The sequence below is a fragment of the Oncorhynchus tshawytscha genome, linkage group LG01, assembly GCF_018296145.1.
Source record: "Oncorhynchus tshawytscha isolate Ot180627B linkage group LG01, Otsh_v2.0, whole genome shotgun sequence".
NCBI classification, from domain to species: Eukaryota; Metazoa; Chordata; class Actinopteri; order Salmoniformes; family Salmonidae; genus Oncorhynchus; species Oncorhynchus tshawytscha.
In genome coordinates, this window is record NC_056429.1 from 37,548,956 (window position 1) to 37,568,049 (window position 19,094).

Here is a 19,094-nt window from a genome sequence, read left to right on the forward strand (position 1 = left end):
TAGGCGAGCGAGTAAACCCTCACAGCCATCCGTTCTATTGGCCAATGTGCACTCTTTGAATAATTAAATCGATGACCTACGAGCAAGATTAAACTACCAACGGAACATTAAAAACTGTAATAACATATGTTTTGCTATTGTTATTTTACTGCTGCTATTTAATAATTTGTTACTTTTATTTATTATTCATATTTTAGTTTTTTTTATATATTTTTTAACTGCATTGTTGGTTAAGGGCTTGTAAGTAAGCATTTCACTGAAAGGTCTACACCGGTTGTATTCGGCGCATGTGACAAATACAAATGTATTTGATTAGATTTTTAGTGCGTACTGCCCAGTACATCACTGGGGCCAAGCTTCTTGACATCCAAATCAAGTAAAATTGTATTTTATTATATCACATACACATGGTTAGCAGATGTTAATGCGAGTGTAGCGAAATGCTTGTGCTTCTAGTTCCGACAATACCACAATATCTAACAAGTAATCTAACAAATTCACAACAACTACCTTATACACAAATGTAAAGGGATGAACAAGTATGAGTGATGGTCGTGCAGCATAGGCAAGATGCAGTAGATGGCATAGAATACAGTATATACATGTGAGATGAGTAATGTAGGATATATAAACATTATTAAAGTGCTGATATTTAAAGTGACTAGTGATACCTGTATTAAGTCCATGTATTAAAGTGGCCAGAGATTTGAGTCTGTATGTTGGCAGCAGCCTCTCTATGTTAGGGATGGCTGTTTAACAGTCTGATGGCCTTGAGATAGAGGTCTTTCAGTTCCTCTCGGGTGGTTCATGTCCTTGATGATCTTTTTGGCCAACCTATGACATTGGGTGCTGTAGGTGTCCTGGAGTTCAGGCAGTGTGCCCCCGGTGATGCGTTGTGCAGATTGCACCACCCTCTGGAGAGCCCTATGGTTGCGGGCGGTGCAGGTACCATACCAGGCAGCGAATCAGCCCAATAGGATGCTCTCAATTGTGCACCTGTAAAAGTGTATGGAGGTCTTAGGGGCCATGCCACATTTCTTCAGCCTACTGAGTTTGAAGAGGCGCTGTTGCACCTTCTTACCCGCTATCTGTGTGGGTGGACCATTTCAGACTGTCAATGACATGTACGCCGAAGAATTTAAGCTTTTTACCTTCTCCACTGCGGTCCCATCAATGTGGATAGGGGCGTGCTCCCTCTGCTGTCCACGGTCAGCTCCTTTGTTTTTTTGACGTTGAGTTTATTTTCATGGTACCACTCCACCATGGCCCCCACCTCCTCCCGGTAGGCTGTCTTGTCATTGTTGGTAATCAGGCCTACTACTATTGAGTCGTCTGCAAACTTGATTGAGTTGGAGGCGTGAAAGGGTGGGTGAACTGGGATTACAGGAGGGGGTTGAGCACGCACCCTTGTGGGGCCCCTGTGTTGAGGATAAACAAAGTAGAGGTGTTGTTTCCTACCCTCACCACCTGGGGCAGCCTGTCAGAAAGTCCAGGACCCAGTTGCACAGGGCGGGTTTCAGACCCAGGGCCCCGAGCTTAATGATGAGCTTGAAGTGTACTCTGCTGTTGAAGGCTGAGCGATAGTCAATGAACAACATTCTTACATAGGTATTCCTCTTGTCCAGATGGGATAGGCCACTGTAAAGTGCAATGGCGAATGCATCGTTGCAGTTTGTCTAGGGTGTCAGATAAGGTAGAGGTAGAGGTGACGCTTAAATGTCTTACTCACGTCAGCCACGGAGAATGAGATCCCACAGTCCTTGTGAGCTGGCTGCGTTAGTGGCACTGTGTTATCCTCAAAGCGTGAAAAGGTGTTTAGCTTGTCTGGGAGGAAGACGTCAATGTTCACAACATGGCTGGTTTTCCCTTTGTAATCCGTGGTTGTCTGTAAACCCTACCACATACGTCTCGTGTCTGAGCCACTGAATTGCGACTCCACTTTGTGTCTGTACTGACGTTTTACCTGTTTGATTGCCTTATGGAGGGAATAACTACACTGTTTGTATTCATCCATAATCCCAGTCACCTTGCCATGGTTAAATGTGGTTGTTCGAGCGTTCAGTTTTGCACAAATGCTGCCATCTATCCACGGTTTCTGGTTTGGGTAGGTTTTAATATTCACAGAGGGAACAACATCCCATATACACTTCCTGATGAACTAGGTCACGGTGTCCGTGTATACGTCCATGTTTTTCTCAGAGGCTACCCGGAACATATCCCAGTCCGCGTGATTGAAACAATCTTGAAGCTTGGATTCCGATTGGTCAGACCAGCATTGAATAGATCTTAGCACAGGTACTTCCCATTTGAGAATCTGCCTATTGGAGTCGTGATTTAATTTGCCAAAGGGAGGGCGGGGGAGGGCCTTGTAAGCATACCGGAAGAGGGAGTAACAGTGGTTGAGCATTTTAGCAGCTCGAGAACTACAGTCAATGTGTTGGTATAACTTCAGTAGCGTTTTTCCTCAAATTTGCTTTGTTAAAATCCCCAGCTACAATAAATGCGACCTCGGGATATGTGTTTTCCAGTTTGCACAAAGTCCGGTGTAGTTCCTTGAGGACTGTCATGGTATCGGCTTGAGGGGCAATATACGTGGCTGTGACTATTACCGAAGATAATTCTCTTGGGAGATAATACGGTCGGCATTTGATTATGAGGTATTCTAGGTTGGGGGAACAAAATGACTTGTACGTTATCAGAATCAAACCATGAGTAGTTAATCATGAAACATACACCACCACGTTTCTTTTTCCCGGAGAGTTCTTCATTCCTGTCTGCGTGATGTACCGAGAACCCAGCTGGCTGTATGGATGGGGACAGTATACCTGGAGAGAGTCTTTGTGGCAACCGTTTGGGGAGACGCAAACTCGGTCTCAACCTTTAAGTCTTTACTGAAGACTCATCTCTTCAGTGGGTCATATGATTGAGTGTAGTCTGGCCCAGGAGTGGGAAGGTGAACGGAAAGGCTCTGGAGCAACGAACCGCCCTTGCTGTCTCTGCCTGGCCGGTTCCCCTCTTTCCACTGGGATTCTCTGCCTCTAACCCTATTACAGGGGCTGGGTCACTGGCTTACTGGGGCTCTCTCATGCCGTCCCTGGAGGGGGTGCGTCACCTGAGTGGGTTGATTCACTGTTGTGGTCATCCTGTCTGGGTTGGCGCCCCCCTTGGGTTGTGCCGTGGCGGAGATCTTTGTGGGCTATACTCAGCCTTGTCTCAGGATGGTAAGTTGGTGGTTGAAGATATCCCTCTAGTGGTGTGGGGGCTGTGCTTTGGCAAAGTGGGTGGGGTTATATCCTTCCTGTTTGGCCCTGTCCGGGGTGACCTCGGATGGGGCCAGTGTCTCCTGACCCCTCCTGTCTCAGCCTCCAGTATTTATGCTGCAGTAGTTTATGTGTCGGGGGCTGAGGTCAGTTTGTTATATCTGGAGTACTTCTCCTGTCCTATTCGGTGTCCTGTGTGAATCTAAGTGTGCGTTCTCTAATTCTCTCCTTCTCTCTTTCTTTCTCTCGGAGGACCTGAGCCCTAGGACCTGAGCTCCAGGACTACCTGACATGATGACTCCTTGCTGTCCCCAGTCCACCTGGCCAAGCTGCTGTTCCAGTTTCAACTGACCTGAGCCCTAGGACCATGCCCCAGGACTACCTGACATGATGACTCCTTGCTGTCCCCAGTCCACCTGGCCATGCTGCTGCTCCAGTTTCAACTTCCACCTGACTGTGCTGCTGCTCCAGTTTCAACTGTTCTGCCTTATTATTATTCGACCATGCTGGTCATTTATGAACATTTGAACATCTTGGCCATGTTCTGTTATAATCTCCACCCGGCACAGCCAGAAGAGGACTGGCCACCCCACATAGCCTGGTTCCTCTCTAGGTTTCTTCCTAGGTTTTGGCCTTTCTAGGGAGTTTTTCCTAGCCACCGTGCTTCTACACCTGCATTGCTTGCTGTTTGGGGTTTTAGGCTGGGTTTCTGTACAGCACTTTGAGATATCAGCTGATGTACGAAGGGCTATATAAATACATTTGATTTGATTTGATTTGGGGAAGGCCATTTCCTGTTTCAGCATGACAATGCCCCCGTGCACAAAGAAAGGTCCATACAAAAATTGTTTGTCGAGATCAGTGTGGAAGAACTTGACTGGCCTGCACAGAGCCCTGACCTCAACCCCATCGATAACCTTTGGGATGAACTGGAATGCTGACTGCGAGCCAGGCCTAATTGCCCAACCTCAGTGCTCGACCTCACTAATGGTCGTGTGGCTAAATGGTAGAAGTCACCGCTGCAAAGTTCCAACATCTAGTGGAAAGACTTCACAGAAGAATGGAGTCTGTTATAGCAGCAAAGGGGTACCAAATCCATATTAATGCACATTATTTTGGAATAAAATGTTTGACAAGCAGGTGTCCACATACTTTTGGTCATGTAGTGTATGTGGTAGTGGAGTAGTGGCCTGAGGGCACACACTTCACACTTTGTGAAATCTGTTGTGAATTGTAATATGTTTTTTTTATTGTATATAACTGCCAACATTTTGCCAGACCCCAGGAGGAGAAGCTGCTGCCTTGGCAGCTAACAGGGATCCATAATAAAAACAAACACACACACACTGTGTCCAGTAACAGTACATACCGAGAGATGCAGTCATGATGGAGAGATGTTCAGAGGACTATCCCACTGTGTCTATCTGGAGGAAACTGGAGCTGCACACTGCCACAGCTCTGTCAGCTAAACAGATCTTCTCTCTCTTGCGCTCACTCCTCTCTCTCCCCTCTGCCGCTTTCTCTCTAAAACTCTGAACTTCTTTTTCTTTACTGAATCCTCTATCACTCTTTTCCTTTCTGTCTCTCCTTCTGGCTCAGCTGGTCTTTTCCGTGGGGCTGAAGAATGTTTGTCTGCCCCCCGGCACAAATAAGGGAGTAATTAAAATGAGAGAACTGTCTGTTCTCTCCCTCTCCTCCCACTTTCACTTGCTCACTGCCCCTCTGTCTCTTTTCACTCACTCTCTACTCTACATTTCATCTCTCTGACTATTAACTCTGTTGTAAGGCAGCAGTGTGTTCTCTGGTTAAACTTGTGGTCGTGAGTGAAGTCATTTAGGAACTGGAACAGAACACAGAGACAAACCATATCCCATTCCTATGCTACACTGCACTCCACTCCTCATTGGAAAATAGTTATTTGTTCGCTACTGACTTGGTGTGACACTGCTTGAGTACCATTTTATAGAGGGAGGGATAGAGAGAGAGAGAGAGAGTGTGTGGGAGAGAGGAGAGAGAGAGAGAGTATTCCCTCTGTCTAGATAGAGTAGGCCCCCCTCCCCTTCCTCTCACTGACCACTCTGCATTGTCTTCTACAGAGCCTCTAATCTGTTTCCTCCAATGCCTTCTTGAAGGTCAGGGGTCACATATTTACTTTTATGGCCATGGAGGGGGTCCAGCTAAGGGTTCTATGAATAATGAATACAAATGAAGAGTAAAATAACATGGCTGTATATAGGGAGTAGAAAATAAAATGGCTATAAACAGGGAGTACTAGTATCGAGTCGATGTGCAGGGGTACAAGGTCTTTGAGGTAGATATGTACTGTACATATACAGTAGGTAGGGTTAAACTGACTAGCAGCAGCGCATGTGGTGTGTGTGTGTGCGCAGAGAGAACAGTCTGTGGCTTGGGTGGCTGGAGTCTTTGACAATTTGTTGGTCTTTCCTCTGACACCGCATGGTATAGAGGTCGTGGATGGCAGGGAGATCAGTCCCAGTGATGTACTGGGCTGTACATACTACACTCTGTAGCGCCTTGCGGTCAGATGCCAAGCAGTTGCCATACCAAGCAGTGATGCAGCCAGTCAAGATGCGCTCGATGGTGCAGCTGTTTAACTTTTTTACTCTTTTCAGCCTGTTAAGGGGGAAGAGGCGTTGTTGTGCCATCTTCACGATTGTGTTGATGTGTTTGGATGTGATAGATCCTTAGTGAAGGAACTTCAACATTTCGAACCGCTCCACTACAGCCCCATTGATGTGAATTGGGGCGTGCTCAGCCCTCTGTTTCCTGTGGTCCAAGATCAGCTCCTTTTGTCTTACCGACATTGAGGGAGAGGTTGTTGTCCTGGTACCACAATGCCAGGTCTCTGACCTCCTCCCTGTATGATGTCTAATTGTCGTCAGTGATCAGGCCCACCACCGTTGTGCTGTCGGCAAACTTAATGATGTTGTTGGAGTCATGCGTGGCCACTGAACTGTAGTTTTTTTGTATGTGGGCATCCTGCCAACAGAAGTCACTTCATCTCTGTACAGTGGGTTAATTATACCATGATTTACAGTATCAGCTGGACTGGCTTCGGTCAATGGGATAGAATGATCTCTTTATTTCCCCATTACCTCTGGTTTGTCCCAAACTAAAACATCCTAAACAGGACAATGAATACCAATGCATCTCACAAAACTCCTATCTACAGTAACATTTTTGTAATTTAGCAGAAACTCTTACTCTTAACCAGAGTGACTTACAGGAACAATAAGGGCACATCAACAGATTGTTCACAGTCGGCTCGGGGGAGTCAAACCAGCAACCTTTTGTGTACTAACCCAACGCTCTTAAACGCTAGGCTACCAGAGCCCTACGGGTTAGTGACCCTAGACAAATCCCTCATGCCCATCATTTGGTATTACAAAATGCAACCATGTGCACATCAGCAGTGGAGAGGCCAGGTTCAGAGGGCAAAGTGGGGGCATAATAATGAAAGTATAATGGATTATGCGTACCACTTAAGAATTCCACCCTGCCTCTGAACTCTGTCCAGCATTAATCACAACTCAAAGGTTTGGGTTTACACTGGGTGTTCTTTACAACCAAGCAGGAACATCTTTCTCTCTTCTCTCTCACTCTCTAACACACACACAAAAAGCATACAAATACACACACATAAACACACATAGTAACAGAGTATAAATGTACCTTGTGATGTTCTGCTCATCTCCCACTGTCCCTTGCTATGCCTCATGTAAGAGACAACTGGACAACTTTTCACTGGGGAAGAGAGAAGATGTCTGATCAGATATGATATAATAACACACACACACACACACACACACACACACACACCTTAATTGTTTTATTCGCTGTCTCTTACCATAGGGCGTTGGAGGAGAAACAGGAAATGCTGGTGTGGGTGGGACGATGTCACAGCTCTCCGTCACTGGAGTCTGTCCTTCATAGTCCTCCATCCTGTAGAGACGGCCACGCTGTAAACACACACACACGCCGGGCAGACTTGTGATCTGTGTGTGACTGTTCTTGCTATTCATGCTGCCCTGCCATGAGAATAGGTGTGAGAGTTGCATCCCAAATGGCACCTTATTCCCATTATAGTGCACTACTTTTCCCAGGGACTGCAGAGGGCTCTGGTTAAAATAGCGCACTTTATATGGAGTAGGGTGCCATTTGGGACACAAACCAGGAATCATAGCGATTCAGACAAAACAGCCTGACCACCACAGTTCTTCTGCTTCACACCAACACAAACATGAACTACTGTAGTTTGAATGGAATTCAACATAGTGTCACATTCATCATATGAAGGAGACCAAGGTGCAGCATTCTTCTTGATTTAAGAATGAACACTGAATAAACAAACTAAATAACAAACAAACCGTGAAGCTAATATGAGTAGTGCAGCCAGGCAACTAAACATAGAACAAGAACCCACAACCACAAAATGGGAAATGGCTACCTAAATATGATCCCCAATCAGAGACAACGATAAACAGCTGCCTCTGATTGGGAACCATATCAGGCCACCATAGACATACATATTACCTAGACCTACAAAACCTCTAGACATAGAAAACCCTAGACAATACAAAAACTAGCATGCCCATCCTTGTTACACCCTGACCTAACCAAAAAATATAAAGAAAACAGAGATATCTAAGGTCAGAGCGTGACACACAGATTAACCATGGACATAGCCAGGTGTTTTTACTAACCGCATGATCATGACCAAGGAAAAGAACTCCTAGCATACCCATGACTATTGCGTATTATGGTGTACAGCAGGTGTGTAACCAGTAGGGGGTGGTGTGTTTAACTGGGAGGTGGGTAAGTTGAGGTGTTGTGTGTGTATACCTGGGAGGGAAGAAGGTTGGGCCTGAAGATCAGAGAGTTCTGGAACGTCTGGGCTCCGCTCCAACCCAGACTATGGAACCCTGGGTAATCTGTGACATCACTGGCCTGTCTGTGCTTCCAGCCTGAAGACAGAAAGACAAGACAGAAAGATAGAGACAGAGACACAGAGAGAGAGAAACAGAGAGAATAGATCATGTGTGTTTTTGCTTGCAGCCTTTTTATGAACATTCCAGGGTTTTTCCATTTGTACCATTTTCTACATTGTAGAATAATAGTGAAGACATCTAAACTATGAAATAACACATGGAATCATGCAGTAACCAAAGAAGTGTTAAACAAATCAAATATGTATTTTGAGATTCTTTAAAGTAGCCACCCTTAGCCTTGATGATAGCTTTGCACACTCTTGGCATTCTCTCAACCAGCTTCATGAGGTAGTCACCCACAATGCTTTTCAATTAACAGGTGTGTCTTGTTAAAAGTTCATTTGTGGAATTTCTTTCCTTCTTAACGCGTTTGAGCCAATCAGTTGTGTTGTGACAAGGTAAGGGTGGTTTACAGAAGATAGTCATATTTGGTAAAATACCAAGTCCATATTATGTCAAGAACAGCTCAAATAAGCAAAGAGAAGCGACAGTCCATTATTACTTTAAGACATGAAGGTCAGTCAATACGGAACATTTCTAAAACTTTGAAAGTTTCTTCAAGTGCAGTCGCAGAAACCATCAAGCGCTATGATGAAACTAGCTCTCGTGAGGACCGCCACAGTAAAGGAAAACCCAGAGTTATCTCTGCCAGCCTTAGAAATTACATCCAAAATAAATGCTTCACAGAGTTCAAGTAGCAGACATATCTCAACATCAACTGTTCAGAGGAGACTGCGTGAATCATGCCTTCATGGTCACATTGCTGTAAAGAAAGAACTACTAAAGGACACCAATAAGAATAGACTTGATTGGGCCAGGAAACACAAGCAATGACCCGTGGAAATGGGTCCGTTGGTCTGATGAGTCCAAATTTGAGATTTTTGGTTCCAACCTCCATATAAGTGAACGGATGATCTCTCCATGTGTGGTTCCCACCATGAAGCATGAAGGACGATGGTCTGGGGGTGCTTTGCTGGTGACACAGCGTCATTTTGTGTTTCAGTTCATAAACCATGTGCCATAGAATCGGTACAATGAAAATCTCTCCCAACTATTTTGCAACCTGCATGGCACACAGCTGTCATATAATTTAAAAACAAGATGTTAGGTGTAGGCAGGGCCATAAGCAACTTGGTAAACTAGTATACGACTAAAGAGTTAATCAGGGTGATTTTTCCACAATCAGACAGGTATTTTCCTTTCCATGGTATCAATATGTTATCTATTTTTGCTAATGTTCTATTCAAATGTATTGTAGTGAGAATGTATTTCTTTGGGATATAAATACCTAGTTTGTCCACTTCACCGTCAGACCATTTTATTGGTAAACTACATGGTGATGTAAAAGTTGTATTTCTTTGTGATCCATTAAGTAATGTAGTACACTTACACATTTGGATGAAATTATCCTTAATTAATATCATCACCCCTTTCGAGTTTCTTTGCCCGTTGGAGTAGATATTATATTCCTTATCTTTTAGCCAGGTAAATACTGATTGTGCTTTTTTTAATTATCTGCCATTACAATTACAATTACAACTGGCTATACACATTTCACCATTTGCCTTAATGAGATACAAGCTTCAATTTCATTTATCATAATATATGTTTGTAAACTTACCATTAAAAAGTACCATAATGATTGAGTGTCCATATAGCTGTAACATGATTATTTTCACTGCGACTGAGTAAACCTCCAATTCTTCTCCACTACCCGCTAAAACCTCCCCGCATCCCAAGTTGGGTTGTCTTCCAAATTGACTGGCAGACCACCCCTGCCCACCTGGATACCAGGGCCCCCCAGAGACTGGGACCCATTCTTTGAAAAGAGCACACTATGCAAGCTAGAGAAAAGAAGCAGATCAACAGCCAAAAGCATTTCCAATGCCCACACCTTGATTATGCTGTATGTAGTTTTAAAAACGATATATATATTATGTAGAAAATGATTGCTTAATCTTAGTTTGTTTACACAATTAACGAATAGTATGTGTAATAATGTAGGACCTTCCTATGAAGGATTGTTACCAATAACTAGGAATGACATTACAAAAATTACATTTTCGGCAAGCAATTATTATTTTGTCAAACAATTATTGTGAATCATCCTACCCTGTTCCTAACATCATTACCCCATAGCAACATATGTGGGATACATACGCACACTCTCTCCACCCCTCCCCCACAAACAACCGCAAGCTCAGATGTTCAACAGTTGTTCCAACCCCGAGCCCAACTCAAGAGGAGACTTGATGTGTGAATGCGTATACAGTTGTAGCTGTTTGAGAAGGCATGCCAAATTGAGCAAGAATTGGGAGATTTGATTAACGAATGTCTTGTCCTAGCTTATGGAACTCGGACACACCCCTTTCCTCCAACAAACACTCACATTGGTCCCCCGTTGTGACCATTTTTCCAATCACCCCAGTGCAGTCAGACCACTCTATGATTTTGTGACGGCAGGGCCACAATAATTTGCCCCCTCTCTATTTGTCCCAGTGCGACCTCATCCCAAAGGGTTACTGCAGCTACTGTAGTGTTGCCAGCACTGCCACTGGGTGGGGGTACTCCACCAGAATCCCCACCAGCGTGGTACGAGGTCATCAAGGTTCTCATCAGTGGCTTTGAGCGATATTATGCTCACCCATCTGGGGGGTTTGGCTTTATAGGACCAAACCTGCCAGGCAGGCTCAAACACTTGAGTAGGCGGTGCTGCTTTAGTGGGTCTCCGACCGTGTTAATCTTTCTGTCTTGGCTGCATATAGGCTACTTGCAGTAGGCCTATAAAACAGAGAAGGACTCCTTCTTAGTGTGTGGGTGTCTAGGATATAGGATTGGGGATTGTCCTATCATGATAGGACAATAAATATGTAAACAATATTTGGAATTTATTTTAAAATGTATATCGCATATCTATACAAAATGTAAAACTCTCTCTCTGTCACAACTCCTGCCCGCAGACACAAATTGGCTCTGGCTTTTGCAACCAATTTCCCTTTTCACTCACTTAACTCATCACACCAGAACCAACACAACTTCCAGCCCCAACACCAGCACTAACCCTGGACATAGCACCGACCAACCACAACTGTCACCTTCATCCAGCAACTGCCAGCTCAGACTCCACCCCTTCCCCTCCCCCAACACAAAGAAACATTGTGGACTGAGTGACTGATGGATGGATTCTCCTGATTCTTTTGTGTTTGATTGATTGCTGTTGTTTGATTGAATGACCATTTGGTTTGCCTAATTTGAATTGATGGTTCATTGTTTGAATGATTTATTATTTAGAATTTTCAATTAATGATGACTGAATTTGAACTTATTTGACCTTTTACCTGTAAAGATTTTTGGAAACCACAAACGACAATACATTACATGTCTCATAAGGTCTTATTTTGATGCCTAGTTTTACCCTAATACAGGTGCCAGAAAAAGGCCTGCAAAGTAGGGTTGCAAAATTCAGGTACCTAAGGCAGGCACACACACACACACACACACACACACACACACACACACACACACACACACACACACACACACACACACACACACACACACACACACAGTTCACAGTTCACATCTAGTTAATTGTCATTACACCAGTTTGTTTGTCACATTATCCCCTTGTCCTGATACATACAGTACAGTGCCAACTGCAACGAATACAGCTATGTTTTCTTAGGCACTGCTACGTACATATAATCCTAGCTGTGAAGACATTTCTTCCAGTCACTTCAAAAGATTAGTTTAAGTCAGTTACTGTACTGTACCTATGAGAACCTGGTTTTACAGTGCTTATATAAAAGTTCCAATTACTGGTTTAAGTCAAACTTTTACACCCACTCAGCAAACATAGAGGACAAAGGCGAATAAAGCATGTCTGTGTTGGAAGTAGTGAACTCTGCTAGGAGAACATACCCAAACCAAACCAAACTATGATTAACTCAACTACCTGCGGTTCAGCTCTCTGTCTAAACAGCTGAAAGCTGGCACAGCTTTATTTTCTTTAGCCTGGCCTTTGGCATCATGTCAGAGTCCTCATGCCAGACAGACAGACAGACAGTCAGAGGACTGTTGTACAGTATGTTTCTGAGGGATTCCAATGTAAATATGTACTGTAACTGAAGAGCTGTACTGTCAGGGTTTGGGAGTAACGGATTACAGTTACAGTTTTATGTAACAGATTACATGTAATCCGTTACTCCCAAACCCTGACAGTACGTTACCAGCAAAAATATAGTACTCACAGACATCATTCAAACAGTTTTAGAAACTTCAGAGTGTTTTCTATCCAATACTAATAATAATATGCATATATTAGCAACTGGGACTGAGGAGCAGGCCGTTTACTCTGGGCACCTCTGGGCACCTTTCATCCAAGCTACTCAATACTGCCACTGCAGCCATAAGAAGTTTAATAAGGTCCAAAAAAATGACAGATATACAATACCAGTCCAAAGTTTGGACACACCTACTCATTCCAGGGTTTTTCTTAATTTGTACTTTTTTATACATTGAAGAATAATAGTGAAGACGTCAAAACAATGAAATAACACATATGGAATCATGTAGTAAACAATAAAGTGTGAAACAAATCAACATTTATTTTATATTTGAGATTCTTCAAAGTAGCCACCCTTTGCCTTGATGACAGCTTTGCACACTCTTGGCAATCTCTCAACCTGCTTCATGAGGTACTCACCTAGAATACATTTCAATTAACAGGTGTGCATTAAAAGTACATTTGTGGAATCTCAGTAAGAGCCAATCAGTTGTGACAAGGTAGGGGTGGTATACAGAAGATAGCCACCCTTTGACTTGATGATAGCTTTGCACACTCTTGGCATTCTCTCAACCAGCTTCATGAGGAATGCTTTTCCAACAGTCTTGAAGGAGTTCCCACATATGCTGAGCACTTGTTGGCTTGTTTTCCTTCATTCTACGGTCTAACTTATCCCAAACCATCTCAATTGGGGTGAGGTCTGGTGATTGAAGAGGCCAGGTTGTCTAATAAACACTCCATCATAAGCTTTTACACAGTCTGGAGGTGTGTTGGGTCATTGTCCTGTTGAAAAACAAATGATAGTCCCACTAAGCGCAAACCAGATGGGATGGAGTGTCGTTGTAGAATGCTGAGGTAGCTATGCTGGTTAAGTGCGCCTTGAACACTAAATAAATCACAGACAGTGTCACCAGCAAAGCACCCTAACACCATCACACCTCCTCCTCCATGCTTCACGGTGGGAACCACACATGCGGAGATCATCCGTTTACCTACTCTGCGTCTCAGAAAGACACGGCGGTTGGAACCAAAAATCTCAAATTTGGACTCATCAGACCAAAGGACAGATTTCCACCGATCTAATGTCCATTGCTCGTGTTTCTTGGCCCAAGCAAGTCTCTTCTTATTATTGGTGTCCTTTAGTGGTGGTTTATTTTCAGCAATTGGAACATGAAGGCCTACCAGATGAGCTAAATGGCTTTTATCCTCGCTTCGAGGCGAGCAACAATGAAGCATGCATGAGAGCACCAGATGTTCTGGATGACTGTGTGCCCACGCTCTCCATAGCCAATTTGAGCAAGACTTTTAAACAGGTCAACATTTACAAAGCCGCGGGGCCAGACGAATTACCAGGATGTGGACTCAACTGGCAAGTGTCTTCACTGACATTTTCAACCTCTCCCTGACGGAGTCTGTAATTCCTACAGGTTTCAAACAGACAACCATATTCCCTGTGCCCAAGAAAGTGAAGGTAACCTGCCTAAATGATTACCACCCCCGAAGCCCTCCATCGGTAGCCATGAAATGCTTTGAAAGGTTGGTCATGGCTCACATCAACACCATAATGCAGGAAACCCTAGACCCACTCCAATTCGCATACCGCCCCAACAGATCCACAGGTGATGCAATCTCAGTCGCGCTCCACACTGCCCTTTCCCACCTGGACAAAAGGAATTCCTACATGAGAATTTTGTTCATTGACTACAGCTCAGCATTCAACACCATAGTTCCCACAATGCTCATCACTAAGCTAAGGACCCTGGGACTACACACCTCCCTCTGCAACTGGATCCTGGACTTCCTGATGGGCTGCCCCCAGGTGGTGAGGGTAGGCAGCAACACATCTGCCATGCTGATCCTCAACACTGGGGCCCCTCAGCGGTGCGTGTTTAGTCCCCTGTTTACTCATGACTGCGTGGCAAAGCATGACTCCAACACCATCATTACGTTTGCTGACGACACAACAGTGGTAGGCCTGATCACCGACAATGATGAGACTATAGTGAAGAGGTCAGAAACCTGCCAGGACAACAACGTCTCCCTCGATGTGATCAAGACAAAGGAGGTGATTGTGGACTGTAGGAAAAGACAGGTTAAACAGGCCCCAATTAACATTGATGGGCTTAAGTGGAGTGGTTTGAGATAGACACTTGTTTTGAGATACGTCATTTCCGGTCACAACTTGCAGGCTTGTTTTCGAGTTGCTGTGCGTTTTGTTGCCAACCTGTTTTGCTACCTGACAACTTTACGGTTTTCACTTTTTAATTACCGTTCATATATTTATTTATTTTTTCCTCAACTTTTTCAACTTTTTCACTCCGGACGCTTTATCTGGACACGATTCGTCAGGACCTCCAACAGCCGAAGCTAAGTAGTAACATTAACATGATGCCTTCTAATTGCAGCCGCTGTACTCGCCTTACGGCGAGGATAGCTGTGCTGCAAGCCCAGCTTCAGACGCAATCGTTAGGCAAGGGTAATTTCAGTGTAGGAAAGGATGAAACAGCGTCTGTGCCACCAGTAAGTACAGATAGTAGTATAAATCCCCTGACACAGTCCCCGCAGCCGGACAACTTTCTCACGGTTTCTGGAAGGAAATGCTGTAGGAACGCTCAACCGGTGTCGCTCATTCAGCCGACAGAAACTTTCAACCGGTTTTCCCCATTAAGCAGCGGGTCGGAGTCAGAGGCCGATTCTTCTCTGGTCTCTACTCCTCCCGTTACGGGGTCTGAGACGCCGAAGCTTCCCACCATTAGCTCTGACAAATTGAAAACTCTAGTCATTGGCGACTCCATTACCCGCAGCATTAGACTTAAAGCGAATCATCCAGCGATCATACACTGTTTACCCGGGGGCAGGGCTACCGACGTTAAGGCTAATCTGAAGATGGTGCTGGCTAAAGCTAAAACTGGCGAGTGTAGAGAGTATAGAGATATTGTTATCCACGTCGGCACCAACGATGTTAGGATGAAACAGTCAGAGATCACCAAGCGCAACATAGCTTCTGCGTGCATATCAGCTAGAAAGATGTGTCGGCATCGAGTAATTGTCTCTGGCCCCCTCCCAGTTAGGGGAGTGATGAGCTCTACAGCAGAGTCTCACAACTCAATCGCTGGTTGAAAACTGTTTTCTGCCCCTCCCAAAAGATAGAATTTGTAGATAATTGGCCCTCTTTCTGGGACTCACCCACAAACAGGACCAAGCCTGACCTGCTGAGGAGTGACGGACTCCATCCTAGCTGGAGGGGTGCTCTCATCTTATCTACCAACATAGACAGGGCTCTAACTCCTCTAGCTCCACAATGAAATAGGGTGCAGGCCAGGCAGCAGGCTGTTAGCCAGCCTGCCAGCATAGTGGAGTCTGCCACTAGCACAGTCAGTGTAGTCAGCTCAGCTATCACCATTGAGACCGTGTCTGTGCCTCGACCTAGGTTGGGCAAAACTAAACATGGCGGTGTTCGCCTTAGCAATCTCACTAGGATAAAGACCACCTCCATTCCTGTCATTACTGAAAGAGATCATGATACCTCACATCTCAAAATAGGGCTACTTAATGTTAGATCCCTTACTTCAAAGGCAATTATAGTCAATGAACTAATCACTGATCATAATCTTGATGTGATTGGCCTGACTGAAACATGGCTTAAGCCTGATGAATTTACTGTTTTAAATGAGGCCTCACCTCCTGGCTACACTAGTGACCATATCCCCGTGCATCCCGCAAAGGCGGAGGGGTTGCTAACATTTACGATAGCAAATTTCAATTTACAAAAAAAAAAAAAATGACGTTTTCGTCTTTTGAGCTTCTAGTCATGAAATCTATGCAGCCTACTCAATCACTTTTTATAGCTACTGTTTACAGGCCTCCTGGGCCATATACAGCGTTTCTCACTGAGTTCCCTGAATTCCTATCGGACCTTGTAGTCATAGCAGATAATATTCTAATCTTTGGTGACTTTAATATTCACATGGAAAAGTCCACAGACCCACTCCAAAAGGCTTTCGGAGCCATCATCGACTCAGTGGGTTTTGTCCAACATGTCTCTGGACCCACTCACTGTCACAGTCATACGCTGGACCTAGTTTTGTCCCATGGAATAAATGTGGTGGATCTTAATGTTTTTCCTCATAATCCTGGACTATCGGACCACCATTTTATTACGTTTGCAATTGCAACAAATAATCTGCTCAGACCCCAACCAAGGAACATCAAAAGTCGTGCTATAAATTCACAGACAACACAAAGATTCCTTGATGCCCTTCCAGACTCCCTCTGCCTACCCAAGGACGCCAGAGGACAAAAATCAGTTAACCACCTAACTGAGGATCTCAATTTAACCTTGCGCAATACCCTAGATGCAGTTGCACCCCTAAAAACTAAAAAAATTCTCATAAGAAACTAGCTCCCTGGTACACAGAAAATACCCGAGCTCTGAAGCAAGCTTCCAGAAAATTGGAACGGAAATGGCGCCACACCAAACTGGAAGTCTTCCGACTAGCTTGGAAAGACAGTACCGTGCAGTACCGAAGAGCCCTTACTGCTGCTCGATCATCCTATTTTTCTAACTTAATTGAGGAAAATAAGAACAATCCGAAATTCCTTTTTGATACTGTCGCAAAGCTAACTAAAAAGCAGCATTCCCCAAGAGAGGATGACTTTCACTTTAGCAGTGATAAATTCATGAACTTCTTTGAGGAAAAGATTATGATTATTAGAAAGCAAATTACGGACTCTTCTTTAAACCTGCGTATTCCTCCAAACCTCAGTTGTCCTGAGTCTGCACAACTCTGCCAGGACCTAGGATCAAGAGAGACGCTCAAGTGTTTTAGTACTATATCTCTTGACACAATGATGAAAATAATCATGGCCTCTAAACCTTCAAGCTGCATACTGGACCCTATTCCAACTAAACTACTGAAAGAGCTGCTTCCTGTGCTTGGCCCTCCTATGTTGAACATAATAAACGGCTCTCTATCCACTGGATGTGTACCAAACTCACTAAAAGTGGCAGTAATAAAGCCTCTCTTGAAAAAGCCAAACCTTGACCCAGAAAATATAAAAAACTATCGGCCTATATCGAATCTTCCATTCCTCTCAAAAATTTTAGAGAAGGCTGTTGCTCAGCAACTCACTGCCTTCCTGAAGACAAACAATGTATACGAAATGCTTCAGTCTGGTTTTAGACCCCATCATAGCACTGAGACGGCACTTGTGAAGGTGGTAAATGACATTTTAATGGCATCGGACCGAGGCTCTGCATCTGTCCTCGTGCTCCTAGACCTTAGTGCCGCTTTTGATACCATCGATCACCACATTCTTTTGGAGAGATTGGAAACCCAAATTGGTCTACACGGACAAGTTCTGGCCTGGTTTAGATCTTATCTGTCGGAAAGATATCAGTTTGTCTCTGTGAATGGTTTGTCCTCTGACAAATCAACTGTAAATTTCGGTGTTCCTCAAGGTTCCGTTTTAGGACCACTATTGTTCTCACTATATATTTTACCTCTTGGGGATGTTATTCGAAAACATAATGTAAACTTTCACTGCTATGCGGATGACACACAGCTGTACATTTCAATGAAACATGGTGAAGCCCCAAAATTGCCCTCGCTAGAAGCATGTGTTTCAGACATAAGGAAGTGGATGGCTGCAAACTTTCTACTATTAAACTCGGACAAAACAGAGATGCTTGTTCTAGGTCCCAAGAAACAAAGAGATATTCTGTTGAATCTGACAATTAATCTTAATGGTTGTACAGTCGTCTCAAATAAAACTGTGAAGGACCTCGGCGTTACTCTGGACCCTGATCTCTCTTTTGAAGAACATATCAAGACCATTTCAAGGACATCTTTTTTCCATCTACGTAACATTGCAAAAATCAGAAACTTTCTGTCCAAAAATGATGCAGAAAAATTAATCCATGCTTTTGTCACTTCTAGGTTAGACTACTGCAATGCTCTATTTTCCGGCTACCCGGATAAAGCACTAAATAAACTTCAGTTAGTGCTAAATAAGGAGAATCCTGACTAGAACCAAAAAATTTGATCATATTACTCCAGTGCTAGCCTCTCTACACTGGCTTCCTGTCAAAGCAAGGGCTGATTTCAAGGTTTTACTGCTAACCTACAAAGCATTACATGGGCTTGCTCCTACCTATCTCTCTGATTTGGTCCTGCCGTACATACCTACACGTACGCTACGGTCACAAGACGCAGGCCTCCTAATTGTCCCTAGAATTTCTAAGCAAACAGCTGGAGGCAGGGCTTTCTCCTATAGAGCTCCATTTTTATGGAATGGTCTGCCTACCCATGTCAGAGACGCAAACTCGGTCTCAACCTTTAAGTCTTTACTGAAGACTCATCTCTTCAGTGGGTCATATGATTGAGTGTAGTCTGGCCCAGGAGTGGGAAGGTGAACGGAAAGGCTCTGGAGCAACGAACCGCCCTTGCTGTCTCTGCCTGGCCGGTTCCCCTCTTTCCACTGGGATTCTCTGCCTCTAACCCTATTACAGGGGCTGGGTCACTGGCTTACTGGGGCTCT

At 44.2% G+C, this 19,094-nt stretch overlaps 1 protein-coding gene across 1 annotated transcript in view; it reads right to left on the reverse strand.

The window, feature by feature from the left end:
- Positions 1-19,094, reverse strand: part of LOC112250253 (tensin-3) — a 60,621-nt gene that overhangs the window by 26,148 nt on the left and 15,379 nt on the right. Inside the window, exons 3-5 of the mRNA XM_024420236.2 lie at positions 8,124-8,245; positions 7,129-7,240; positions 6,954-7,025 (exon numbers count right to left, since the gene is read on the reverse strand). Coding sequence (XP_024276004.2) covers positions 6,954-7,025; positions 7,129-7,240; positions 8,124-8,245 — 306 coding nt within the window. The remainder of the gene's footprint in view (positions 1-6,953; positions 7,026-7,128; positions 7,241-8,123; positions 8,246-19,094) is intronic.